Genomic DNA, 27,816 nt, shown 5'->3' with positions numbered 1-27,816 from the left:
CATCACAATTAAGATGCTGCGGCTCATCAGCTATGTATACAAAACAGTGTAGCAAGCTGCACGAGCACACAGGTGATGGGCACAGTCAAAAATAGATCCAGCCCAACCCTGAGATGTGGAGTCTTGTAGAACCAGGACATTTTCAAATAATACAGTGTGTGTGCGTGTGTGTATGTGTTTGTGTGTGTAAAATAATGTATGTGTAATTCTCTGTTCCCTGTAAGAACTACAAACATTTAAAGCAACATCAGTAACGATTTTTGTATTTGTTTTATTTGGAGCACAAAATATAATTACACCTTGAGACTTGAGATATACAAGTCACATTTGCACCATTTTTTGTACAATTTCAAAAAAAGGTGGCTTCAAAAAACATAATAATAAATTGCTAATAATTTTTTTTAATAAATAAAATTAACCAAACTCTAAAAACAAATTTGCAAATGTCATCTACTCTGTGTTCTTAGTTTTCACATCCTGAGAATGAAGTTTGTGTTGTGATGACAGAAATCAATGAGTACAGAGAACAGCATGATATGGGTTAATGAACACCTAATATGCCCTGTTCTTCAATTGAGCAGTTTGTGCTTTCATTTACTGTACTGCATAGTGACTGGAGACCTGAACTGGGTTGAGAGGTTCAAAATTAAACTGTAAAATCTGTAAGCTATAGTCATATAAATTTGCAATGTTGAGTGAAATAATATCAGGGCAATGGTGTGACAAAGCATGCATTATAAGTGAAATTAAAAAGGATAAGGCTAACTAACATTTTTCCTTTACAGGACAATAACCTCCTTCAGATGTCAGCACAATATTAAGATTTTGTTATGCAAGAACCTGAAAACTGGGAATGTTTTGTTCCAAATTGTGTGTTATTGTTATGTTATCCATCATATTTCTTATGATCATTTAGCAAATTAATTTGCAATTGTTGAGATAACCTTATTTCAGTAACAGCTGGAAAAGGACCACTTTATAAAAACACGTTTATATTATACCCTAAACTACCTATAATAAGTTAAATTGCTTGTTCTTAAATAAATCAATATATGAATTCCTTTAGTAATAACCCTCGAGACAAAGAGTCCTTCCTTGTAAAACCGCAGAGATCAGAAAAAAAATAAAGGGTCTATTTTTCTGGAATGTAAATTGTCTTCAAAAAGTCTACTACAAAAAACTTCTCGCTAACTCACAGACAGTGCACTCACATGCCATTTAAGTCCACACACAGACAAATAGCACCCTGCTTCTTAGAGCTTCTTAGAGTCCGTCCGCGCTCTCGCAACGCGTCCCGTACGTCTCTCTCTGGCCTAGGTCTGGAAAGGTTGTCGGAAGAATCACGTACTGCATGTGATAGCAGGCCAGAGGTAAATACAGATGCTTTTGAATCTTCAGTTCTCCTTTTTTTTCCTTTCAAAACGCAGACGCTTCATCACTCACACACACACACACACGCGCGCACACACACAGCAATACATGGTCCTTCTGGTGCTTTTTGCTACAGAAAGAGAAGTTTTGTTCGTCTGTAGTTGTGGATAAAGTAATGTGCTCTGCCTCTGGAGTAGATGGCTGGTCTTTGGACATTTCCGTACCCCGTCCTGTTCATCCACCTGGATGAAAGAGGGACTACGAAATGGCGGTTGTGGGGGGGCTCAGGAGGGAAAGTTATACATGGTCGCTAGTGATCAATTTTCCATTTTGCCCTTCCCTCTTAATGCCAAAAGAGGGGCTAAGTGAAGCATTGGTCTGGGGTAGATTGGAGTGGGTGCTTTGCTACATCGGGGGAACAACCAGGCCCGTCATTGCTGGAGAGAAAAAAATATACAAAATCTATGATTCTAATCAATCAGGTCTTGCATTATAGTACATCCAGCAACTTCTTTTCCGTCTTGTTCAGTCAAAGCTTTTCGAGCAGTTAGTACAAGAGGTTAGACTGCATTCGTGAGTTCAGACAGGGGGGTCAGATAGTGACTTGGATGGCTACCTCTGAAGCTGTTCCCCCCTGAGGCGGGGCAGGCAGGGGAGGGAGAGCCCTGGGGCCTGAGGACGGGAGCAAAAGCACTCTTCTGTTTAGCAGCAGACGGGAAAGAGGAGAAAGGCAAGAGAGACGATGAAGAGCTGGAGCTTCCTGGTATAGTCGGGCTGGAGGGCATTACTGTGGGAGAGAGAGCAACAATCAGCCTCAAGTTTGAATAGAGTCAATTACCACAGAAAATCAGTATAGATCATTAAAAGTTCTTACTGTAGGGAGAGCCTGTCGGGGAGGCGCTGCTGAAACCAGGAGAGCCAGGTACTCCTAGACTGGTCATGGGAACTGTCCCATAGCCTCCAGTCATCCCTCCGCTGCCCCCGTAACCTGACTGCTGAGGAGTAGAGGCTGATGGGTAACCCCTTGGAGACAAGCTGCTGGAATTTCGAATGTAACCTGGAAGAAAAATGAAAAGGTTGGGTCTGTTATGAGCTTCATTAGTGGAAAAAAATAACCTAAGTAGTGAATGGTTTATGCCCCACTCTGCTCACCTTGGCTGCTCTGTCCATGGTCCCCAATGCTGACGCCTAGCTGAGAAGGATAGGAGCCCAGGCCCATGACACTGCCGTGGGCTGGCGAGCTGGGCAGGGCCTGCAGCTGACTGTGAGGACGGGGGACACTGTAGAGCGCCTCGGCGATGTCGGCCGCACGTTTCAGCAGCATGTCCTACAGGAGATACGATGACGCGGAGTTTAGCAATGGCTCGCAGTGTCACAGATACAGAGAGAAGCCAAGTGATGCGCTCTTTAAGCTGTCAAGATATTACCTCTGTAACGCCTCGCGTCTATAACCTGACAGTAAACAGGCGAGCATTAAAAAATCCCTAAAGCTGTGTTTGTCTTAGCTATGTCCAATTAGTCCACTTTCCAGCCACATTTTGGCAGCTGAGTCAAATCTTAGATGTTGAAGCTTCCTGACACAAAAACACTGAAAAACTGAAGCAGAAACATCTGCTCAGAACTGTACTACCATGCTGACAAAAATTACCTATCTCAAGCAGGTTTCCAATCCCTGCAAGTTAATTACTGAAATGTATGAAAAAACTGTGGCTGCCTCGAAAGTAGGAAGTTGAGTAAATAATGGTAGGCTTTGAAAAATGATCAGTAGTTTATTGTGTAAACTTTACACAATCAACTACTGATCATTTTTACACTGTAAAGTATACACGCCGGGGCGGCTGTGGCTCAGTGGTAGAGTGGTTGCCTGCCAATCGGAAGGTTTGTGGTTCGATCCACGCCCCTGCAGTCATTGTCGAAGTGTCCTTGGGCAAGGCACTGAACCCCTAGTTGCCCCCGGTGCTGCGCATCGGAGTGTGAATGTGTGTGAATGTTTATCTGATGAGCAGGTGGCACCTTGTACGGCAGCCCCGGCCACAGTGTATGAATGTGTGTGAATGGTGAATGTTCCCTGTAGATGTAAAAGCGCTTTGAGCAGTTGTTAAGACTGGAAAAGCGCTATATAAATACAGCACATTTACATTTACATTTACAATTAATATATAATGGGCTAAAACTTGCAAAATCACTGTTGTAGTATTTGTACTGTTGTAGTATATATATATATATATATATATATATATAGTATTTTGGGATATTGTTTCAAAGCTCTCACTGTTCACCTGATTACTGTGTGGATTTCCATACAGGGCCTCCACAAGATCTGCCGCTCTCTTCAGGAGGATCTCCTGCAAAAATCAGATTTTATTACATTAATATCTTGATATGACTGTAGCATGCAAAGGGATTCTAATGACCTTTGAAGAAATCTCACTAATGTATGACATTCCAAGGAAACCTTTTTTCTTCAAGTGAGGAACTTTATTCCTTCTATGCAAAACAAATCAGTCAGGATTCCTGCACTCTCATCTTTAGAAGAAATTATAATAAACAATTGCAATGAGAGGGAAACATCGATAGCTAGACTTGAGACAAGGAGGACTTAAAAAAGGACATTTCAGAAAACGAATGAAAGAAAACTTGTGATGTATCACAGGACAACACAGCAAACTAATTTAAAGCTACTCCAATATAATTGTCTGATGCAGACATACACAACTCCTGTTAAATTCAATACATACTACAGTAACATACCTGTACTTTAAGGTTGAAAATTGTAATTGCAATGAAAATCTTTAATAAAAACCACTGTTAAAAAAGTGTACAATGCACAGTTCTTTGAAAAACCAACATGATTATGATTACGTCTCCAACCTTGGCTAGTTTCTCTGGGTCACCAGGATGTCGAGGAATGACCTTTTGAAGACGTTGGAAACCGTAGTCTATAGTTGGCTCATTCAGGGCTGAAAATAGAAAAATATAAGAGTAAGAATAAAAAAAGAAACATATATTGCAAATCAAATCTTGTGTAAAGTTTATTTAAATGTTATGCTTAAATACCTGGGTGCCATTTTAAAGTGTAAACAAAGCCCACACTTTGGGTTGTCTAAATACCTGTATAGATGAAGCGTCCCGGTGCTCCCTTGCAAAATTGTTTGGATTTATAAGACAGTGTGACCTCCACGACCCCGGGGATGTGTCGAGGAGGTGTCTGGACACGGATAGCGTGCGGCGTAATTAGCTGAGGGAAAAGAAGACGGCAATTGTATCACAAAACCGCAAGAAATTATCCCCCCCATGACTGGTAAATATTTAGGCTAAGAAAATACTGTGGAAAGATTAATTTATGTAGACTGCCCATAAATCATCTAAATAATGAGACAAGCCATATGCTATATATGTATCATTTCAAAAATACACTTCAGACTTTACCATCATTAGTGAGATAGTTTGGAGCCAATTCCTACCTCACTCCATACGAGCATGCTGCCAAACACCACCTGCAGCCCGTCAAAGAAGTTCTCCCCGATGACGATGACCATGGCCCCGCCGGTGGTCCAGCCCTCACTGGGGCTGATGGCTTTGATACACGGGGTGGCTGTACCGGAGAGCAAAGCAAGAGTTACTCCAAGGGTTTCATTGCAGGATGTACACCAATTTAGTTTGTTCAGCCTACATCTAAAAGGTAATTTAAAAGAGAACGTTATTTTGTGGGTACTTTATCCTATCTATGTAGCTTTTAACCATGAATACCACCACAAACTGCATAAAGACCAGGGTGTTTTAGACTCATGTTAAATATAGGTCAAAAATCACATGACCTTCAATACTATAGAGCAGTAATTAAAGGTCCAGTGAAATAAAATGTGTGAGTAAAACAGTACAACAGTGTAAAAATGTAAGGGCCCTAGCTTGCACTCAGCGCAATTGACTATGTACGCATGTGTCATTCCTATTTTGCACCCGATGCTCAGCGGACTTTTCCCTCCACAGACTCACGTTGGTAAATTAGGGAATGAACTTGCACTTCTGGGGGCGGTTCAGCAAAAAATTGAAAAATGTTCCCTAATGCTATTTTTCAATTTCAGATTTACAGTAATTCCGTCACAGACGAGGAAAACCCTATTCTAAAGTCAGTGGCTAGTTAATCAGATGCTATTTTAAGGACACGTGCTTGGCCGTAATGTAGCACACCGCGCACACACTTTGCTTCTCTCACAGACCCAGAAATTCCCATTTTTGCAAACCATACATAAATACTAGGGAAAATATGACCTTGTTCAACACACAATTTTCCTGAATTGTAAATGTGTTGATGCCATAAATGAAGAACTATTAGAGGACTTAAGGCGATGATGATGCATGTGCTGATACCACTTAACCCAAAGCAGCACAGGAGACGAGAGACAGAAGAGATGCATCGTTAGAGTGAGGTAATCTCTGTCTAATGTTAGACAACACTAAAAAATATCACCATTTATTCATAACCCTCTCAAAATCAATAGCACACGTCGGTCTCCTCTGTTAAGAACTGCTCCTGGCGTGTGCGCCCATGGTTGTGTTAAGAGTGTGCGCCTAGCAAATCCACCATTATAAAAGCAATCCGCCATGGAACAAGTGTGCCTGCTTTTAAAGGGAATGTGAAATAACGCTGTGATTAGTTTATTGCAAGTTACGCAAAAAACACACCTATGAGTAATGTAGCTACTTCAGACCAACCCATTTCAGATTTGCGTTGGGCGCAAAAGTCATTTATTGTAAAGGTATAACAGCTACAGCACCCAAGTTTCAACCATAAAGCTACCAGCGTTCGGCGTTTTATACTTACGTTTCAGAGCGTTAAAATAGGGCACTAAATCATACTGAAGTAAAAATATGGAAGTATCGCTAACATGCAGGAAATGGACCCTGTGAACGTGAGTTATTATGGCATAATAAATATTGATACACTTTACTTGACCTTTTCCACATAAGAGACAGTCATGAACATATGAACCCTAACTCCAACAATAGCCATAACTTGTCATGACAAAACCGAATGACACTTGACAAAGAATTGCGATGTCATGAACGTTTCTGACTTGTTTATAGTGTTTTATGACATGTTCATGGCAGGGTCATGTCACTCTCATGTAGATACCTTCAAGTTAAGTGTAAAGGGATATTTTAAGGTTGAGGCTGGTTGCTGTGAATGATACTTTTTACTACTACTTTAGAAGTACTGGGAAAGTATTCTGAAGAACTGTCCAGCAGTCAATCATGTTTTATATGTAAAATGTGAAACAACAAAGTAAGTCCTTACTACGGCTGTCAGATGAAAGTAGTGTAGTAAACTAGGAAATTTAGTATAAAAAAGCATACGTTTGTGAGTATAGTACTTGAACATATACACTTAGTTACAGAACTTTGCACCACAGGAAAATGTTTAATGTGGTTTAGAGATAATGGATCTTACCCAATATGAAATTGTGTTCTTTGCACTAAAGTAAATGGATTTAAGATCATATGTTATTATCATCTCTGCTTTTTATGAAGACAAGCATTTAATTAATACATTGATTAGCTCAGTTAATGACCTCAGCAGCACCACTGGTTATGTTTGAAATATCACGGTGATTATGAATGGACATTAAGCAACTCAAGTACCTGCTGTTACAGTATGTACTATGTTTCTGAGTGTGAATGATGAAGTAGACATGTAATGAAATAACAAAAAAGATAAATGGGGTGTGACATTGTAGTGTGTCTGTGTCTCACCATATTCCATAGAATTCTCGACGGACTCGCCTGGCTCCAGTCTGCGGGCCCTCCGACCGTGTTTTGAGTTGTTGTGGACGAACATGTTGTCGGACACTGCTAGAACGTGGCCGTCCACACTCACAGTGCTTGACAGGACCACCTGAAGGAAAGAGAGGAGGAAGATACATGAGTGTCAGTACACAACTTAGACAACATGCTGCGAGTCAGTGTCTCTGGTTACAACAGAAAAATCCCTAAGCGACACTTAGTTTCGGCATACAGGTGATAGTAGTATTTCTCAATAGGTAATGTGACTTTCCTGGGATATTCGTATGTCTGCATTCTTCTGGTGATGACACTGCTCATACACCCCTTGACACAAACACACACACACGAACACACACACATACACACACACACACACACACATACACACTGTCTCCATATGGCCTCTCCACTGGCGCTCACCTAACTTTTTGATTCATACAGCATGCAGCAGCCTCATCGCTGTCTCCTCCTGATCCTTCAATGACACCACACATATGGACCAAATCTCCCATTTTTGCCGGCCGTTAAAGCAGTGGATGATATATAGTGGGCCTAATTTGATTTTCTGGCCACAGCATGTGGGTGTCCCATCCCACATCTGCCTTACATGGATGACACACATTTAATTAATGAGAGAATACTTGTAGGTCTTTCCCTTCGGATCTTTATGAGAGTTGATGTGATACTATTTTTGAAAGTCACTACAATTGTGTGTTTAAGAGTTAGAAGGAAGAGGTCAGTGAGAAAAAGTCACATTTAAATTAAATGTTAAACTAAAAATATTCCTAATGTGCGTTTTTAGAAAATTAAACAGCAAAGATAAAGCCTTTCACTCCTTTTGAAATAAACACATGGCAGTAATTTTGCAGGTGAAGGAACATAAGAAAGAAAAGGAGAAAAGGCATATGTGCTATAAAAGGTGGAAAGGGAGGGGAACATAAAGGAAAATAACTGTAAATTATTGATCAAGCAGCAGACTCCTGTCCAGCTCTGATCACCTTTTAACCCAGAGATGAGAGTCTTGGATAGCCCCCTTGTGCTCATAACTTCTCAGCATGTGTCACATCCCAGTTAAAGTAAACATGATGGAAGATAGAGGGAGCACGAAGAAGGGGAAGGGACGGAGGGTATGCTGGGAGAAGGAGAATGCCAGACAGGGGCCGCTGGTGCTGAAAGACGGCAGAGGAAGTGGGGCGGGAGTGTCCCCTGTGACCACTTCCTGGGTCACGGAGCATGACCTCCTCCATCTGGAGCCAATCACTCAATTCTTGACAACTTCCTGAAACACCTCAACATATTTCCTGCATCCCAACGAGCAAAACTCCCACATATCTATCTCTAACTTTTCATTTGTCTTTCCGTCTCTCTGACGCCTTATTGGTTTTTAACTTTCACCTCTAACTCCCTCCTCGATGTCTTCAATTGGAAAGTCTCGTCCAGAGATTTACTATGTAAAAGGTTGTGGCAATAATGCTTCTTAGTACAGACAAAAAAGTAATGATTACATTGTTCTATTAAGATGGAGGGCTGTGACTGGGGTATGGTAACCAAGAATGTAATATATTATATTTCTAATTTCATTCCTATAGTCATGCCCACATGTCCCAACCTTCCTTCTTCCCACTCACAAACATTCTTTTTTACCATTCTTTCGTACCTGAAATCTCCTCATATCCCTCGGGTTTCCCGCTGTCTTCAGACAATTCTGGTTACATTTCAGGAAAAACTTCAAGAAAAACCTGCAAAGGTAAAAAAGAGGACACATGTTTGTACATCAGCAACTAAAAAAATCCCATGCAAGAATCGTGTATATGATTATCTGCTACCGTGCAACACACTGGCAGTCAAAGAAGACTTTCATTATTTTTCAGAGACAGGTCTTGGATGGATGGTGTGCGCATGTGTGTGCTTATTTATATGATTACAGGTCTGACATCAATCGCAGCTGTTTAGCTTAGTATTTAAGTCAATGTTATTACACTTTCAATCAAGGGATGAGAATTTGAAGCACAGTCCGGTAAAAGCGCTGCTGTGTTTCAAAGTAAACTGGAGACAGTGATGTATGCCAGGGGACTCAGGGGACTGTGATATCCTGCAATGCCGTATTTGAACCCCCACATGGGAATGGAGAGGGAACAAAGTAGAGACAACTACAGAGAAAGTGAAATGAGGAAATGGAAAAAGGAAGGTAGTGATAGAGGCACAGGCACTAGTATGGACATGTATTTTGTTTTCAAGTATATGTGTCTCATTATGTATGTGAGAGTACTTTTGAGGGTGATCGGCTGTGGAGATTGAGAGAAGCAGAAAAAGAGCGAGATGTAGCCACTGCTATACCAAAGGAAACCTGAGAGAAAGAAAGAGATAGAGTGTATGGAGAGAGACTCCAAATCCCAGGTGTACACAGTTCGGCAACACGGCCCGCTGCCATGGCAACGCAGCTCTGCCGCAATCCCAAAGTCCCCATGCTGAGAAGCAAAGACAGCGATGGGAAAGGGAAGGCAACAACAAGAACACATTCCATCGCTGAAACACAGTGAGAAGGGAGACTTGGCAAGGTGAGATGCAGGAAAGTATATAAAAAAAGAGTGCAGGTGCAGACAAGAGAAGAGAAGTTCTACACAAATCTAACAGTAACAAAAAATATGGGGCAGAAGATGTGCGTTAAATGAAAAAAAAAAGAAAAATGAACCTGGAAGTGTTGTGGTTTTATGATAGAATTATGGCCTTAGCAAATATGTAGCTTTCAAACCAGATGTCCACTCGCAGAGAACACATTGCACTCTGTCTTGCCAATAAAAAACGCATCCATTAATGTTCCAATTAAGCAAACAACAACAGTGCTGAAGAAAAATGCTGCAGAGGGAGGCAGTGGTTTTGGGCTACATGATTAGCTTCAATCCCACCCACACTGTGCTCTCTGAAAATATAAGTCTTCCTAATGGAGAGCGGTTGTTTTGAGAGGAACTACATATTGGCCCCAAAGCCCTGAACCTTCCCATCGAATACTAATCTCTCCCTCATTCTGTCAGCTTTTACTTACTATTCTTCCATCACTCGCTCCAGCTTCCTCCCATGCGAACGGGACCTGGCAAGTAACTAGCTCCGAGTTCCAATAGTGTGTCCAACATTTCTTGATTTGAGCTATTTCATCGGAGGACAATCAATATTGTTGTTGGCAGAGAGTGATTATAATTTATCAGGGAACGCTCGGACATCCAACCTCAAAGCTGAGCTAGACCTCAGTTTTGGGTGAAACATGTAAAACTGCACATTTGTGCCTCGCTCATTTCCTTCTCCCATTTCTTTGCTCGTCAATCTGACTTTTCTGTCCTTCCTTACATGGGCTTGTATAACAGAATGACAGTAACGGTTTAACATGATTTAAAATCACTACATATACAGTACATTACTAAGGAAAGTTATACAGTTTGTTTCCGGACTCTGAAAGGGTCCCACAATTGGTGTCATGTTTCATTTTACTGCCTTCTTTGAGAGTTATATTGTATGTAGATTTTATCCTGGGCAATGATTCTTGCAATATGGCTCATTTTGAAGGCTAAAGCCATCATTTATAAGGAGGTAAATCAGGACAGAGACCACATTTTTTGGTTTAAGTGCCCATGGCCATGGTCTGGCTGTGGTTTATCCAAACTCATTTCCTTCCAACTTGCTTGTCAACCACTTAATGTTCATCTAACCAGCAGTCATCCTTCATTTGACTGACTGACATGATACAACATGCAGTGATGCCTCAAATAGCGATATCACAACCCTAATTGAGAGGTTGTCTACATCCACCTCAGGCTTTGTGCACTTTCTAAAGGGGTTCTTGACCTTGTTTGTTGACTTCTTCTCATCATTCCCTGTTTGTATGACACCAGATGCCGTACACACACAGAAACACACATTCACATGCGTGCATGCACACTCTAATACACCAACACCCCCACCTTTTGCCCCCCTCCCAAAAACCCATTGAGTCAACTTTTCACCCCCTCAGTTCGGACGCACACAGCTGCAAATGCTGAAATTAAAGCGAGACATTGACGCATATATTAGCATGCATTAGCCGCTTCCCTCTGCCCACTTAACATGCAAATCTCCCAGCCCCGTCGCCTCGCACCTTCTGCCACACATTCATTTGCTGAATTATAATTAGACTAATCTTGCATAATTAATAAGAAGTCGAGGACCCTCTGTTTTTTATCCCCTCCTCTATTGTGGTTGCAAAAGTTTAATATTGCTGTTGTTTGTTTTTGTTTTGGTAATGTAATACACCCACACACCTCCCCATCCAGAGGGAAGAGATGAGGAGAACATGCAGAGCATTGGAGGTGATCTTCATGTCACAGGGAAATTACAGAGAAAGGCTGTTTTCTAAGAACTCCAGTAGCTTACGCATGTTCATATTTAAAGTGTGCCTTGTTCTTTACATTCACAGAACATGCTGTTCCATAAAGCAGGTGTAGAATGATAATTCTATTTGTTTAAAACATACTAAAGTGACTAACATAGTGCAAATAAAGATAATAGGAAAAAACTTGTTTATACTGTAATATACTGCATGTCTGCAATGATAATGAATTTTTTTTTCACTTGCAAACAAGTCAATTTTGCTAAATTTAACAGACTGTAGGCAAAGCATTATTTAAGCTTATAACAGAAAAGAGCATTAGATTACTAACAAATTTGAAATTTGATAAAAGGCAAACTCCTCATGATTTATGTTGTAACTTATTGAGGACAAATTGGAAAAGTAATTGAATTTCACTGAATTTACTGTGGAAAGCAATGGAAACCAAGTTTTATCTTCCACAACATCTACCCTCCACAGACACACTTAAGACAGGAAACACAAACAAAACAAAGACCCAGGTCTTAAACCTTGGGATCATTTTCCACTCCGGCACCACAGGGACTGTTTTTTTCTTTTCTGTCTTCACTTCTGCATCTCTGTCAAGGCCGCCAATCCCTTTTGTCTGCATCTGCTTCAGTTCCCAAGACAAAACACAAGCCTCTAAGTGTGAGGCGGACATCCCAATAGTGACCACAAGCTTAACTAAAACTGGTTCAACGACCAACCAGCAAGTCCTGACACAAAGAACAATAGCAGAAATGCAGTTTTTGGAAAGATTTCACCCCTCAGTGTGAAACCTCAGTTTCCCGTTTCTCTGTCTGTTGGGGCATCTGTTACACATAAGTGTTACACACTGTGCTTTACATATGGCCTTAATCATGCAACGAGCACCTAAGCAGCACAGGACCCCTAACAAAAATGTTCATAGGTATTCATCAGCACTAATCACTGTTGACATAAACTGCCTTTTCACATAGACATAAAACACATCGCCCTCTGTGCTCATTGTAAATGAAGGTTTACTGGTAGCAGCAGTTCTTGAAGCATGTAATGCAAAATGTTTCAATGAAGAGTACAAGTTAGTTAGCAGCACAGCTAGAAAATGTTCTCCACTTGTCTCCTTTACTGGGATATGGCTTTGGCTTCCCAATTTTGTGTCTGTGTCAAAGATGACACATTTATGCTTTGATACAAATATTTAGGAGGAGATGTTTTAAGGGAAAGAAGGAGGAGATTGTCATATTTCTTTCCGCAGACATTCATGCCCTGCTGCTCACACATAGGCAAAGTAGTGAGGTGGAGACAGAAAAAAGATCTGCACCACTTCGTACATTTAACCTTTGGCCCCTCCACAATGCACAATAGTTATTGATTTTAAGAAATCAATAGAGAGATCAGAGCAATAGACGAAGAGAATGATGGTGAAGAGGGGAGGCAAATACAGAGGAAGAGAGGGAGAATGTTGGTGTCCTCTATTCAGGGCCATCACTCATCAGACATCCTCTCCATCAACCCCCCCCCACCCCCACACACACACACACACACACACACACACACACACACACACACAAGAACTCTAAAAAAACAAAACAGTGTCCTGACATCGAGGTGGAGGGGAGCTGAGGGGAGGGCAGGGAGGGTGGGAGGAAAATTAGGAAACCAGATGTGAAGCATTAAAACATACTGACATGCTGAGGGCCTTCCTCTGCCACACTCACACACTGAGAGCACTAACTCATGCAGCAGGCCCAGATATGTGCACGTATGCATGCATATGTCACACGCTGGCTGTACAAACCACACACACATTCACGCGTGATTTCACAGGAAAATACACAAAGACAAATACCGACTTGCAAGCAACCATGTGTGCACAATCAATCATGCAACATTTTACACATTTGCAAAAATGATGCCTCAAAAACAAATGTCTAAAAGTCATATGTATGTACTTGCAAGCTGATGTTGAATAAAACATGTAAGAAATCGGCCCAAAAAACGCTGCAGCTCATGGCTATGTGCTAAGATTTGGATAAACCACTGTTGATCTAAGCATGTTTAACGGCAAAGCCCACATCTACAGATGGGTCATCACGCATCAGTGTATGGATATGCGTCCAATTAGTACATGTACCCTGGTCGAGGAACAGCCGGGGGGGAGGGATGGAGGTGTTTTGTTTTCCTCCATGGGGAGAGCTGTGTTTGGGGGATGGAATGGGGTGAGGTGGGGGATAGTAATAAATACCCCTGGACCCGGGTCCCCTGGCAGACTGGAAGCTAGACTGGTCACCAGGGTTAACACCCGGGGCACATGACCTTTGACACTGCTAATGGGGCACAGAAACCCCTCCATGAACTGATACCCCCTCTGTCGCATACCACCACAGGACCTTTCACACCAACCTCCCAGTCCAACCCCCTCCTCCGCCTCCTCCCCCTGAAACATACAGGGATATCTGTGGCATCAGATTCACTCGCCTTTCACCGGCAAACATCTCAGAGCCAAACTGACTCCATGTCTTTTCTTCCTTTGTTGCAACAGCTTGTATAACGCACATCCAGTCATCAATCAAACAGCTGTAACCTTTCTGATTTTTACAAGATCGTCACAATTCAAACCTGTATCCACTATCTACAAAGTATCAAATGATGGTCCCCACATTATCGTGTTGTCCAGTAGTTTCTCAGTGACGTCAGTGTTTATCCTGTATGACTTTAAATGTCATCTGTATACAAATGATGTGGCAGAGAAAGTATTCAGAAGTTTCATTAAAGTAACAGTGCTCATTATACAATCTTAATCTTATCAAAGTAATCAGCAACTATAACTGTCAATAAATGCAATGGAGTAAAATGTACAATCACTGTAGTAAAAGTATACAGTAGAAGAAAATGTACTTTAAAAATGCACTGAAGCACAGTAGTTGAGGTAATATATGTTGTTGCTTTCAACCACAGAAGGTCTATCAACTCAGTTATAAGTATCAACTTTTTGGAACAGTAGCACATCGAAGACTGAACCGATGCAATACTATATTACAAATCCTCTCTTAATGATCAGTGGTACGATAATGAGAAGGTCAATCGACTCCAGGTAGTCTCAGGTAGACAGCGAGCACATGGGGGAAACGGCTCTTTATAACTGGTACATTGGCTGTGCCCCTCCTGGCCTCCTCTCAGTTGCCTAACCAGGCTGGCTTCACCCCTGCAACCTCAGCCCCAGCCCACCCCGCCTCTAAACTTGAGAACTGTGACAAAGCCAAACATTTAAACCACTAGTGCTGATTTATAGAGCTTTTTGCGCTGTAAAACATTCAGGCTTGCCACCGCAAAAGTGGCTGAGGCACGGCGGAGCTGCGAGAAACAGAGGGCTGAGGCGAGAAAAGCAGAATGATGGGAATGGTACACAAGAGGCACTCGAGTGTTTCAACGAGATATCTCCAGGGTGCTAAAGTGTTTTACTGCGTTATCTCTCGCTAGCTGCTAAATGTGCATCTCAACAATTTAAAATGAATGAAAGTTTCAGTCTCCCAAGCTCAGCCAAAAGCATAGATTGCATACAAAGCTTGGCCACATGGGACTGTGGTCAGACTGCCAAATAGATGGATATGGATAGATATTCAGAGTCTGCAGAACATGAATTCACAACCAGGACAGGGAATAGAAGTCCCAACAGTGGCCTCACCTCTCCCAGCATGCTTGGTGTGTCCTGAGGGATAAGGATTCAAAACATACTCTCAACTGTCAAGTAGAGGAACGGAGCACCCTCTACAGCTGAACAGATTTCAAACATACAAGGTCATCTGCAATACACCAACACTGATCTTGCTTTCTCAATACCCTTTCAATCAATCAGCCACTAATCAGATTTACCAATAGCATGTGTATATCAAAGCTCGACCTGAACCTCTCTCAGAGAAGAACAATGAATCTGGGATGGATGCCACCGAGAGGGAGAGGAGAGGAAAGAGAATCAACAACAGAAGGAGAAGAGATGTCTTCTTAATTAGCCAGTAATGATAAGATCTGACAAACAACATCTGTTTCCAGAAAGAGAGAGAAGGGGGGGGGGGGATAGGATGGAGGACGAAAGAGAGAGAGAGGCAGCTGAGAAACCTGTGAAGCCTAGACAACAGGGACCTGCTTGTAAGAAAGTAAAGGGGGAGCGGAGGGGATGCGTAAGGGGGGGAGCGCTGTGTAGCGTGACACAATAGAAGAACGGATGAGAAGTATAACAGAAGTGAAGGAAAGACAGAAAGGGGAGATAAATCTGACAGGGTTGAGGGAGTCGAAGAGCCAACCATATGACAGACAGAGAGAGGAAAACAGATCAAAATGAGAGAAAAGGAGGGAGGGAGACAGACGCAAGAGAAGGTGAGCTGGATAATGGTGCTGCAGGAGGAGAAGAAGAACATGTGAAGAGATGGGAATGGAATCACTCAGAGGTCCAGGGTGCTGTAATTTACTGTCCGTGGCTAATACAGAGCAAATGTGTGGAGCCGAGGACTGGGAGAGGAGAAGAGGAGCCGGGCGGCGGGGAGGCTGAAGGGAGGGCACGCTGACTGTTGGGGCTCTCAGCATGCCTGCTGGGAGCCTGTCAGCAGTCACATCACCCCTTGCCCTCAGCCCTGACAGATTCATCAGGGCCATTACACACACACATACACACACGCACACACACACACATGCTTACACATGCATCCAAAATATTATAGTGACATTGCAATTGTTGTTCATGTTTTCCTTCACGATGGGGAAAACACAACATCTGTTGCATTGAAATATTTAGCGGGCAAAACACCCAAAAAACAGGATTGATTCCTGGTTTTCTGGAACTTATTATAAGTCTACCCTGCAATCCGTACAATGTAAAAATGTACATCTATTATGAAAACTGTATCTACACAATCTCCTTGTCTTTTTCCATGTCCCATGGGAGGAATAACTATTGCCTTAAACATTGGCCAATAACAATTTTTGTTTAAAAAATACAGCAGATGTGTAAATATTGGTGTTTAGAAATGTTTTAAAAAAGTGAAAGGGTGGAGGATTTGTAGAAAAAAACTCATGGGAGAAATATTGCCTGTCCAGATTCCAGATAAATAGACAGACAAACAAACAAGGTAGCTATCGGGGCCGGCCTAGCACCAGGGGGCATTGTTAAGTCATTAGTGAAATTTAAGAACTTAACACACCAATTCCCATCTCACACACAAACACACACACACACACACACACACACACATGCGTGCAAGCTTGCACACACACAATAACAGCTCCACCCACAGCCAAAGAAAACAGCCCTTGTTCCTAAATACCACTACTAACTGGCCTCTGACTCCACACCCACCCACCCACACACACACATGAGATCCTGATTACACTGATACAAGATCCCCTTGGAAAATAAATGGCAAATGCAGGAATTTTACATGACAAATAAACCCACAAATACAAATCACACACACATAACCACACACCGCTCATTTGCCTGCAATCTGAAGTACCTCTAAATCACACTAATCTGCCCCCTTCTGATCCTCTGAGTGCCCCTACTTAATCTCTACACTGCTCAACCAAAGGTGAACCCTATTAGTGGCCAGACAAATGAGAGGGTTTGCCCCAGCTACTCCGAGAGTGCGAGGCCTTTCAAAGCGCGCCATTGAGCTGCAACTCAAAACTTCCAATTTGCCCCCCCCCCATCCTCTCTGCATCCCACCCACTCTAAAAGTCCCCCTGCTGTTCCTCTACATTAGCCCATTGGTAGTCCATTCCTATTTCCTGTCAAAACATCTCTCTACTTTTCCGACTGCCCCCTCTGTGGTTCTCTCAAAGAAAACAAACCAGTCCTACTCCTTGTGTCAGGGTTCAAGTCACAACAGCTAACACTGGCTAAAGCGGAGCAAAGGTGACCAAACACAAACTCGGCTCATAACCTACAGCTCATTATACACTTCCTGTGCACACAGGAGTCCAGGATTCCCCAGTTCACATGAGACCACATTGCAGAAAGCTAGTGGCCCCACAAAAGGTCCCTGATCTCCTTTTTAGCAGTCTAACTCTGAGTGATGCTCCCACTGTTTGAAGCAGTCCCTGTCAGTGAATTTGATATTCTAGACATTGCATCGTCTCTGTCTGTCTTTGTGTCATCCCCCCCCTTGCATTGCCCCAAGGGAGGAGCCATCCCTGCGGTCCTGTGCCAGCTGCTCAGTGGTCCAGCTTGTGTGCCGCTCCGCTGTGTGAGGCGGTGTGCACTGGAGCCTCAGGGCCCTGTCGCCACGCTGCCTGGCCCCCTGCCTGAGGTGCTTGCTGACAGGGGGTCTGGAGGGACTGGACAGTACTATCCTACAAGAGAGAGACCTGTGACAGCAGACTGAAGGGACCACTGTCCCTGACTTTATCTCTGTGCATGTATGAATGTGTGGCACACAGGTAATGTATGCATGCATATTAACATCAGCATCACTGTGATGCTTCAGAACACATTCACCACAACATTATCTTGGTTTATCATCTGTGGAGTGAATTCTGAATTTTCTTATAACTTGGCCAGTATCCTTAGTCTAAAATAATTTTTTTCTTAATAGTTTGAATATATTCATTTCAATTTTGTATTAGAACATGGTGTGCAAGATAAATTGAACTCCAGGTTAGCACAGCAACAATGTTCGTGCTACAACTAAACAACATTACATATAGTGACTGCTCGCAAAATTGGTTTTCAGCCCGCCCTGGGTAAATGAAGACAACACACGTAGTATCCTTCTATATATCAGTGTTGTACTGCAAGCCCCAGTTTTTTTGATTCTGTGTTCAATGAGAACACAGAGGTTTCTCCATGAATGCTTACATATCCAGTAAGTTTTTATAAGGAAGAGGGTCTGTTTCAGTTTGCAGCAACTTCCCAAACATCATCTGCAGCTCTTTCCGCAGCCGAAACCTTAAATATGGAGGATAGAATAGCACCTCCTCCACATCCTCTGTAAGTTGCATGATGAAGTAGGAGAGTGAGCCACTGACATCCTGTTTCAGAGTAAACTATATTTAAAAAAAAAAAAGGAGGGACATTAGAAACTCAAATTGTATTTCTTAGAAACGTTATTGGCTACACAATGGGATGGTTCAGTGCCCATCAAAACCTTTAGACAAGTCATCTTTAATACAATGTAATAGAAAAGGTAATGGGAGTACAGGTACAGCATGCCAGTATCAACAAAGAAAGCTACAGTATGAGTTCCACTCTACAGCTGGAGAATCTTGTACTGGGAGTATGAGAAACAATCTCCTAAAATGACATTGTTGTCTTACACATAAAACTCTCAAGTGCATATATGATGACCTTACAGGGCGACTTGGCCGCAGTGTGTAAGTATGCATCTGGGAAAGGGGAAGAATTCGACCCCTGACACAGTCCAACAAATGTTACTGCATTTATTCTTTGGCTGATAGTTTAATGTTCTTTTCCCAAAGACTTGAAGCTTTTCTTTTCTTTTTGGTTGAAGCTGAAGAATGAGGAGGCTGGTGTTCCCCTTCATTTGCAATACAAGGAGAAACTATCTGTCCTGCTGTAAGAACAGGCAGTGAAAGACCATTCAGAGGTCCAGAAGGAAGTGGCCCGCATCATTATACTGTTACATGTTTTTAAATATTTTAAGACGCACACACAAACAGGCGGATGGACTAACATGGAAACAGATGGTCAGACTCCCTCTCTCATACACCACAGGCATTTACACACACCAACAAATGATATCTGAATAGTTTGTTTTCAAACTGTCCAGACAGTGTTAATCAGTAAAGAATTATAAAAGATATGCAGTTTCACTGCACTGCAGAACTGGGACTGTGTGCACGTGTGTCTGTACGTTATCATACTGGAAATTGTCTTTGTGTAGGAAAAATAGGTTTGAGAATTAAAATCCGCATGAGGAATTCAAAATAACAAACATTTTGTATTATCTACTACACATCGATTAGGACTGGGGGAGGGCTTGGGGGGGGGAGGGAGAGACCTGCACTGACTAGCTATAAACAAAGCTATGGTACACGCACATAACTAGAACCAAGACTACAAACAGATCAATACAACCCACAACCTAAGATTAAGAGTAATGGATTCCTCTTGGAGCCGAGCATCTGAAGTCAAGCCCACGACAACTAATCATTGTTCAAACAGCAAAATGATCAACTCAGAAAGGAACTATTTAAAGGAAAGCATGCAAGACAATGGTACTTGCATTCCGGAAGGTTTTGTTTTTTAGTTCAGTATTTAGAACTTAAAAGCTGATATGCACGAGTGTGTATGAGTCTTTGCGAGGTCATTTTGAGTCGAGGGGAGTGAAGAGCCATATTGACAACATTGGAAAATTCCTATTGATTATTCTTCTTTTCTCTGAGCGCCGGCTTGTTAAAAAAGACCCCTTTTGGAAACACGATCAATTAGTGAGATAGTGCTTGCCATTGATCACCCTCTCTCTCAACCCCCCCACCCCCCACCCCCACCCCACCTTACAAGGCTCTTTCCTTAAGATGGATCCCTCCACACACTCCTTATGACCAACTATTGATCTCAGCTTCTTAGCCAAATATAAAAGCACGCACTCACACTGAGCACTGACCCCTCCCATCCAAACCGCACAGTCTAATACTAATACTGACATCTGCTTGTCTCCATTGTAAACCCATGGTCCACTCATAAATACAGAGGCCAGCTTTGGCCCAGAACCAATATAGTTTCTCAGAGGTCAGAGGTCAGCATGGTAATAATGCCAACATTAACAGATACTTCTCAGAGTAGAGTAAAGAAGAGCTTTACAGAGTAAAAGAAAATGTGTATTATACTTAGGGCTTGTTGTATTTTTCCTTTCATTGATAAGTTGATTATTGATATCAGTTTAACGAAATAAAACTTAAAAGTGTAAAACTGAGAAAAGCATCAGATTTTCACTTTTGAGGAGATGGAACTAGCCTTTTTGCTTGATAAATGACGTAAACAATCAACTGATCAAAAAAAGGATGTCAATTAATTGTCAACTAACAAACTGATCCACTAGTTCCTTCAACATTAATTGTAAAGCAAGCCGCCACACAATACATTAATGTTATGGCCATCTGTAAAAATGTTACATTACAAAATAGAAAAGTATAAAAACACTGATTGCATGAGTTTGAGAGGTTAGAGAAGATTTATGGTGATGAGCCCAGAGAAATCAATGTATCTATTTAAACGATCATCCATTCAGGGAACAAGCCAGTCCATCAGTCTATCTTTGACTGATATTCTGACACTCTCCATACAGAGAAGTCTATTGAGGGTAGCAGTTCACCAATGTTAGGAGTATACAATTGTAAAACTATTAGACACAGCAGGCAGCCGGACATAAATAATTCTCTCCCATGTGCAACTTAAAAGTCATCTCTTTGTCAACTACTGCCCTTGCCCTCTTCATCCCTCCCTCTATCCCTTCACCCCTCCCTATGGATCAGCTGTGATCTCCTCTCTTTCCTTTCACTCAAATCAGGATTAGGGAGAAGAGGGGGGGGGGGGCAGAAGTAGCAGCAGCAGGAGAAGGGGGAGAGAAAACTGAAACAATATGGAAAGGAGATTAGAAAAGAGGGGGTTTGGGCCGTTTGGGGAATTGCAAACTCCCTTGTGCTTGGGTAGGTGTTCTAATGACACCGCCTAATTATGGCAAAATTAGACAAGCTAAAGGTAGGGGGGGTTGGAGGAGATTTTGAGGGAAAAAGAAGAGGTGCAGGGGAATAAGGCTATAGGTAGTGAAGAAGTAGGCGCACAGTAAGAGCATGCGAGACCGAACGGAAAGAGCGAGAGGGGTGTGCAGTAGTACAGATACAAGGCGAGGCGGGGAGAAAGGGAGTGTGGGGCTGAGGGTGGGAGAAAAAAGAGAAAGGGAAGAAGGGGTGGAAAGCAGTGGCTGGGTGATAGCAGCGAGTGGGCCCCAGCACGCTGCATGTTAATTGGAGAACAGGTGTTGGGGCTTGGAGCAGGAGGCTGATTACTGGAGCCACAGAAACAGACTGTCTCCTCCACACACACACACATGGACAAATGCACATAGGTTTCACACACACACACACACACACACACACACACACACACACACACACACACACACATGAATAATTTATTACCCAAGCAGTGACTAGAGAAAAGGTCAAAGTAAGGGTCACAAAGAAACATAGACAATCGCACATCCATCCATATACATACATAAATAAAAATACAAGGATAACACACACATGAAAATATACATCCGTTTGCGTTCACACAAATAGTATATACATGCTCTGAACACACACATCTGTCAATCTTTTTCAGTGTGTGGTGTACGTGCATACAGTACAGTCAAATGAGCAAGTGCACATAAGGTGGGATAAGAGGGCACAGGGCCATGCAAAAATTCCATTGGCTTATCAGAAATTAACTGGCTGCTAATAGGCTGCTCCCTGAGGAGAGGATTTCGCAGGCCAGTCAAGAGAGAAAAGCCCCAATCAGGACGGGATATGCCCAATGTGATTAGAGAGTACAGTAGGTCAATGATTCCATTTAAATCAATCCTCACAGCTGCACACCAGCCTGCACACACACAAACACACACACACACAGAGCAACAAAGAGTTATATAGATCACTCTTTCTTCACCAGCCCACCGCCACTGAGCTACTTACGAACAAATTTTGAAAGGTTTAGTCGTGTTAGGAGAAAGTTTAATAGGGATGTGGAGGGGGATATTGGGAGAGTGATGTGCTACAGTAAATGCGAAAAGCAGCTGCTCCAAAGAATTCTGGGAAAATTCAAAAGACAACAGGCCAATATTTTCCATTATATGAAAACTATCTTCAGCGGAGATCCTTTGAGACACACTGTCAACAGCCAGCCAGCTTGAACTGAGGAGGGGAAAGAAAAGGGTCCTTGACGTATATGAAGTGAGTGTTTTCTAGACAGACGATTGCAGCGAAGGAGAGAAGGAAGGAGAGCTGAGGGAGAGGAGATGAAGGTTGCGTTCATGACATCACAGAGAAAGTATTTCACATGCGGTCTGCTTATGAGCATTCATCACACTGGTTAATGCCAGGCAGACAGTGCGAGACCTCAGAAATCCATCGCACGTGAAGGCCCTCGCACACACTGATTACTGCGGGGGTCATCCGCCTTTAAACCTGATAACTGGCTGTCAGGGTGAACATGGACTACATATGTGGGCCTGTCTGGTGGTAAGAAAGATCCATGTGAAAGATTCCACAAGTTTTTGGCAGGTTTCAGGTGTAGCTTATGTTGGCTGTTGAACGTAATGAGTGAGCAAACTGAAACAGATCCCAGCAGGGTGAAAATAGATCAACAGATAAACCGAAGAGAGAGAAACACATAGGAGACATATACTTTATACTGTAGCCTCCTTGCATTGATTCAGTGCAACTGATGTGGCAAAAACACTTATCCTTATGTTGTAAATATGTATGCCTACAGCCCACTAATTCATCCATGCATGTTGTAACTGGGACTTATTCTCGGTCATGCAGCCATTCCGCTCTCACTTTACTCCGGCTTAGTTTGGGTAAATGCAACAGCTGATTGGTGAGATCTCATTACAGCGACCTTCCCATCAACCTGTGATCTCTCTTTCTTTGTGACTGTGAAGGTGCATACAGACACAAATGGGCGACCTGAACATTTAGCATGAAGATGTGCTTTTGTGACGTGGTTTGACTGTATGGGACGTGATTTGATCTCATTACCTGTCAATGATGACTGGGTCAGAGGGCGTCTCGTTTCGGTTGCCACAACTTTTCTTCTCACAACAGCGGCTGAATGGGCAGTTAAAAGAAACAGAAAAAATGGAAAAGTCAGCAGAGGAAAAAAACAACAACAAATTAAACAGGAGGAGACATCATTTGTTGGGCCCATCCACATCCAATGGGCCCAGACTACTATGCCTCGCAGTCAGCCAAGATCCAGGAGCACACAAAGGAGGCATGAGAGGGGAGGGGAAGAATAGACAAAAGAATAATAGAGGAAGAAAAGGTACAACAACACACCCTACAAACAGTGAGAGACTATTCAAAAGTGAAAAGCCAGCCAGGCAATCTGTCACATTGATTTCGAAATCAAACTCAACCCCCCCATGCAGCCTCATTGCGCTAACACACACACAGACACACACACACACACACACAAACACACACACACACACAAACACACACACACACACACACACACACACACACACAACATCCTACCATTCGTCAGCAGTCCTGTCCGAGGAGCCTGCTGGCCACCCAGCCCCCCCTCCCCAAAGTCCCCTTCACTGCATAACAAAAGTGCCCCCACCCCTAACCATCTGCCACCCCTACACCTCGCCTCACCCCTCTCGTGTCCCAGCTTGGCCCTGCCCCCCTCCGCCCCCCTGTCAGACGGCCTCACTCCCCAGCTGTGACGCTTGCCCTCTGCCTCTTCGGCTCTGTTATTAGCCAGCTGTGAGTCACATTCGGGCATCTGCTGGCTACACAATGGCAAAGCCCACTCCGTCTTACTCCCTCTTCCCATGTCCCAGCCCCCTATCCTTTCCCCTGCTGCCATCAAATCTTGGGTCACTGCCCCACTCCCAGACCGCTCTCTTCAGCTTCTTCTCCATCCATAACCCTGCGTTCACCTTTTTTCTTTATTCACCAAAACATTAACTAAAACCTTCTAGTCACAAAAAACACCACTAGATTTTTTTAAACTCACTTTTATAACAACTCTTTGTAACAGGAGTAAACGACTCCACTTGTCATTACATGTTGACAGACTTCAAACTTGAGGTCTTGACTAAACAGATGTGCTTCCGTTACATTTTGATGAGGGAAAGGCGGATTGTTCCCTAAAAGTGTGTGTCAGCTGGGGTCTGGCTGCAAAACTCCAGGCCAGAGAGTGAGGAGCTACAGGAAGAAACAGGAGCTGGCCGGGGACAGCAAAAGCAATGGGGTGGGGGTTACCACTGTAACAAGGATGATGACAGACAGGCTGGACTTATAATTCAACCACAGCATAGTTTTTTTTTTTTATAGAGCCCTAAGCATCATCCCAAACCACATTTCAAGCTGACTGAGTTAATTAAGAGTGAAGGAGAGTAATGAATATTTGGATTTTGTCCCTGTGCGTGACACTTTCATTGAGCATGCATGCTTTGTGTGTGTATGTGTGTGTGTGTGTGTGTGTGTGTGTGTGTAAGACTCACCTGCACATAACCTCGTGTGTAAGCAGAACTCTGCACATTTCTGGATTTTTGTTTTGTCCTTCATATGCTATTGGCTAAGAGGGGGAAATAAGGGACAGATTCAGTTTCATGTAGAATTAAGTCTTACTCACACAGCCGAAACTTAAGGAAGGTTTACCAACCTGTTTTGTGACAGAGTCAATAAGTCGTGCGTAAAGATCCTGCTCTGTGCGAACCCCTGCAAAAGGAAATTGGTTGTTATTAATAGCTTCAACAAGTCATTTTAGGCATGAGGGAGAGTTTACTGAAAATTATGTAAAAACGTAGGCTCTCTTGCCCTCAGTGCTTTAGTCTACTAGTGCAGTGATTTCCCACAGATCTCTTGGCCACCGGTATTGCTGTCATGAATAAAGCATACGGGTCATTTAATAACAGCTAACTCTTTGAGACAATACTATTTTGAGGAACCAAAAAGTTAAATTGCTGATGCTTGAAACGTGTTGAGTTTGTTACAGTTTAACATGTCTGGTCTTCTGCTTGTTCTTCCTTATCTGTTTTTGAAAATGCTGAAGTGCCTAAAACCTGCATTCTCTCTAATGGTCAGCAGAGGGCGACTCCACTGGATGCCAAAAAAAAGTCTGAAAGACATCTATGAGAAAATGAACTTACTTCTACCCTTGATCTATTACCTGAGTACACATTTTCCTAATGAGTTTATGGTCTCAATACTCAGTTAGTCCCAGCATGATGTTTATTTTGTATTTTATAGCCGACAAGCAGGCCATGCTGATGATTTGGCTACCATGCTACTGACAAGTCACCATGTAGCGACCTTTCAATCCCAACCAACGCATATCCATAGCACTGTTTACATTCAAATAGGGGACTTCTTTGCGGGGGTCATCTTTGTTTTTGTCTTTGAAATGTAAGAAGAATTGTAGATCCTGTAAATGCCTTGTCCGTTCGTTGTACTAAAAAAACTCTTAACGAGTTGGCTGTTCGTTTTTCTGGTAGGCTAAGTAGGACACACTTTGATTTAAGCCTGTTTTTTGCTAGCAAAAAATTAGCATCCTATTCAGCTTATGTTACTGTGTACTACGGATGCACCTGTAACCAACCTGTGCCAGTATGAGCTGGTTGCTTAGCATTTAACTTAGCGCTCGTCCCCAGCTCCACCATCAAGACCAAGACCGAATTTTAAAATCAAGGCTTTAAAATGCAGTCTACAAACCAATGGGTGATGTCACAACATTAACTTCTTTTATACTGTCTTTTTTTGTTTTTACTTTTAACAACACACACAAAAGACACAGTTTGGTACATAACCTGGTTAAAGATCATGGTTCGATGCAAGCTCGAAACAACATCGGCAAAAAACAACAGATGTACAGTCTTCATTTATTTTGAAGGGACAGTAAAGCAAGTGTCAAAGACCGACAAATGCCTTTTGTCAGAGAGGTGGCATTTTGCCCACTGGCCACTTTGGTGAACTAATTTCATTATAAAAGTAAGGAACATGTGAGATACCTCTGTGTTACACTGTGCCGACACTGAACAAAAAGGCAACAGGTCACAATATGCCAAAAAACAAAAACAAATCTCTTAAACTAAAAATACCAAAGTACATCAAATAAAACAAAGTCAAACTTTTGCATTAGGAGGAGTGTTTCAGGGTCACCTTGACTAAACATTCAAAGCACCCAATCCTTTATCATCCCGGTGATCGGCACATCTGGGTGAATGGGGTTGAATGTGCGTTGGCCAGTTGGATGTGTTTCTATTTCACATACCTGAGAATGGCTGAGCAACGCTGACATGCTGTCATTGGGCACATTCAATCTAAAAACTGTGTGCACAGTTTTTCTACAGTTTCCGGGTTGCCCATCCTTTCTACCCCATTATTTATCATGGTGTGTACATAACGCACTAATAAATATGTCCTGAAGATCTCTCGAGCTTGCACTCCGCACTGCACTTTCTTGGCTACTCAGCAAGTCAATCCAATGAATGATTGTCAAGAAAATAGAAGGACAGGCATACAGACAGAGACTCCTTGTATTTTATTGGAAATTTGAAGTAGAGGAAAGATCAAGCCAGAAGCTTGACCCTAATTGCAAAACTATAAATACTCTTGCCATAAATGAAGCAGTGGAAACTGCACTGAAACCCCTAAACTCCCAACTAGTTGACAAAAAAGTACATGATGCTAAGGATACCCAAAATAAAATGGAAAGATTTATGACTTTAATCTTTTTAATTTATTTATTTATCTCAAACTCTGGACAAGCTCAAAAAGGATTGAATTCTGTCCAGCCAACATGGGGAATAAGATTGGCAAGCAGCCTCTCTGATGGTTTCTGAGGGGATTGAGAGTTATTTGATGTTTGAGGATTATTAGTCTATGAGGCCAGAATTCTCACGTTTGTCAAACTGTTTTTTTTAAATATATTTCTCGTTAACTTCTGATTTATTCCCAGGTTTACATGACTGACTGGAGATTACAGTTATACACCAACAGGTAAAATAGCACCCGATCAGTTGTTAAGGGGTTAAATTGAGAAGTGAATTTCTTTTGAACATTGTCTCTCGCTTCTAAGTAAGCAGGTGTATCTCTGAATCTTTGGATGCTTTAAAACCTCCGCTGTAAATCCCACAAGATAGGGAAACCACATGTAATGAATTGCTTCTTGAGAGACGAGCACATTATTAAGTATTTTTTATAGAGACTTTGGAGAGTATTGCTTTCAAAATATGTTTCTCTCATCAAAGTCTCGATCGAGATGCCTTTGATATTGCGAGGGGGAAGGGGATGTGAGGAGGGGATACAGAGGAAGTGCTTTTGGTGTGCTTGTATGTACGAGTGTGTGCGTGTGTATGTGTGTATGTGTGTGTGTGTGTGTGTGTGTGTGTGTATCAGTGTGTGTATGGTGGGTGTATAAGGGGGTAGCTCTGGAACATGTCTTTTATCTTCTCTCCCATGGGTTCCACTGCGATGGCAGAGTAGGGGCAGGAGTGGCTCATGGGACCCAAATTTCTCTACGTATCCCTGGTTCTCATGTGGAAGGACTATGGGGGGTTGGAGGA

General features: G+C 42.5%; 1 protein-coding gene across 4 annotated transcripts in view; it reads right to left on the bottom strand.

The window, feature by feature from the left end:
* Positions 1 to 263: 263 nt before the first annotated feature.
* The window catches only part of ebf2 (EBF transcription factor 2), a 32,339-nt gene continuing 4,786 nt past the window's right edge, over positions 264 to 27,816 (bottom strand). For 2 of the 4 annotated variants that reach the window (XM_034872302.1, XM_034872303.1), the window contains exons 4-16: positions 24,915 to 24,970; positions 24,754 to 24,827; positions 23,273 to 23,341; positions 8,813 to 8,894; positions 7,126 to 7,267; positions 4,836 to 4,966; positions 4,483 to 4,609; positions 4,243 to 4,331; positions 3,651 to 3,716; positions 2,524 to 2,698; positions 2,246 to 2,428; positions 1,988 to 2,158; positions 264 to 1,808 (exon numbers count right to left, since the gene is read on the bottom strand). In XM_034872302.1, the coding sequence (XP_034728193.1) occupies positions 1,777 to 1,808; positions 1,988 to 2,158; positions 2,246 to 2,428; positions 2,524 to 2,698; positions 3,651 to 3,716; positions 4,243 to 4,331; positions 4,483 to 4,609; positions 4,836 to 4,966; positions 7,126 to 7,267; positions 8,813 to 8,894; positions 23,273 to 23,341; positions 24,754 to 24,827; positions 24,915 to 24,970 (1,397 nt within the window). In that variant the 3' untranslated portion in view covers positions 264 to 1,776. Of the gene's footprint in view, positions 2,159 to 2,245; positions 2,429 to 2,523; positions 2,699 to 3,650; positions 3,717 to 4,242; positions 4,332 to 4,482; positions 4,610 to 4,835; positions 4,967 to 7,125; positions 7,268 to 8,812; positions 8,895 to 23,272; positions 23,342 to 24,753; positions 24,828 to 24,914; positions 24,971 to 27,816 lie in introns of all 4 variants that reach the window. The other 2 variants (XM_034872300.1, XM_034872301.1) reach the window with 1 other exon arrangement.

This window comes from Etheostoma cragini, chromosome 5 (genome assembly GCF_013103735.1).
Source record: "Etheostoma cragini isolate CJK2018 chromosome 5, CSU_Ecrag_1.0, whole genome shotgun sequence".
NCBI classification, from domain to species: Eukaryota; Metazoa; Chordata; class Actinopteri; order Perciformes; family Percidae; genus Etheostoma; species Etheostoma cragini.
This window is presented reverse-complemented; position numbering and strand designations above follow the sequence as displayed.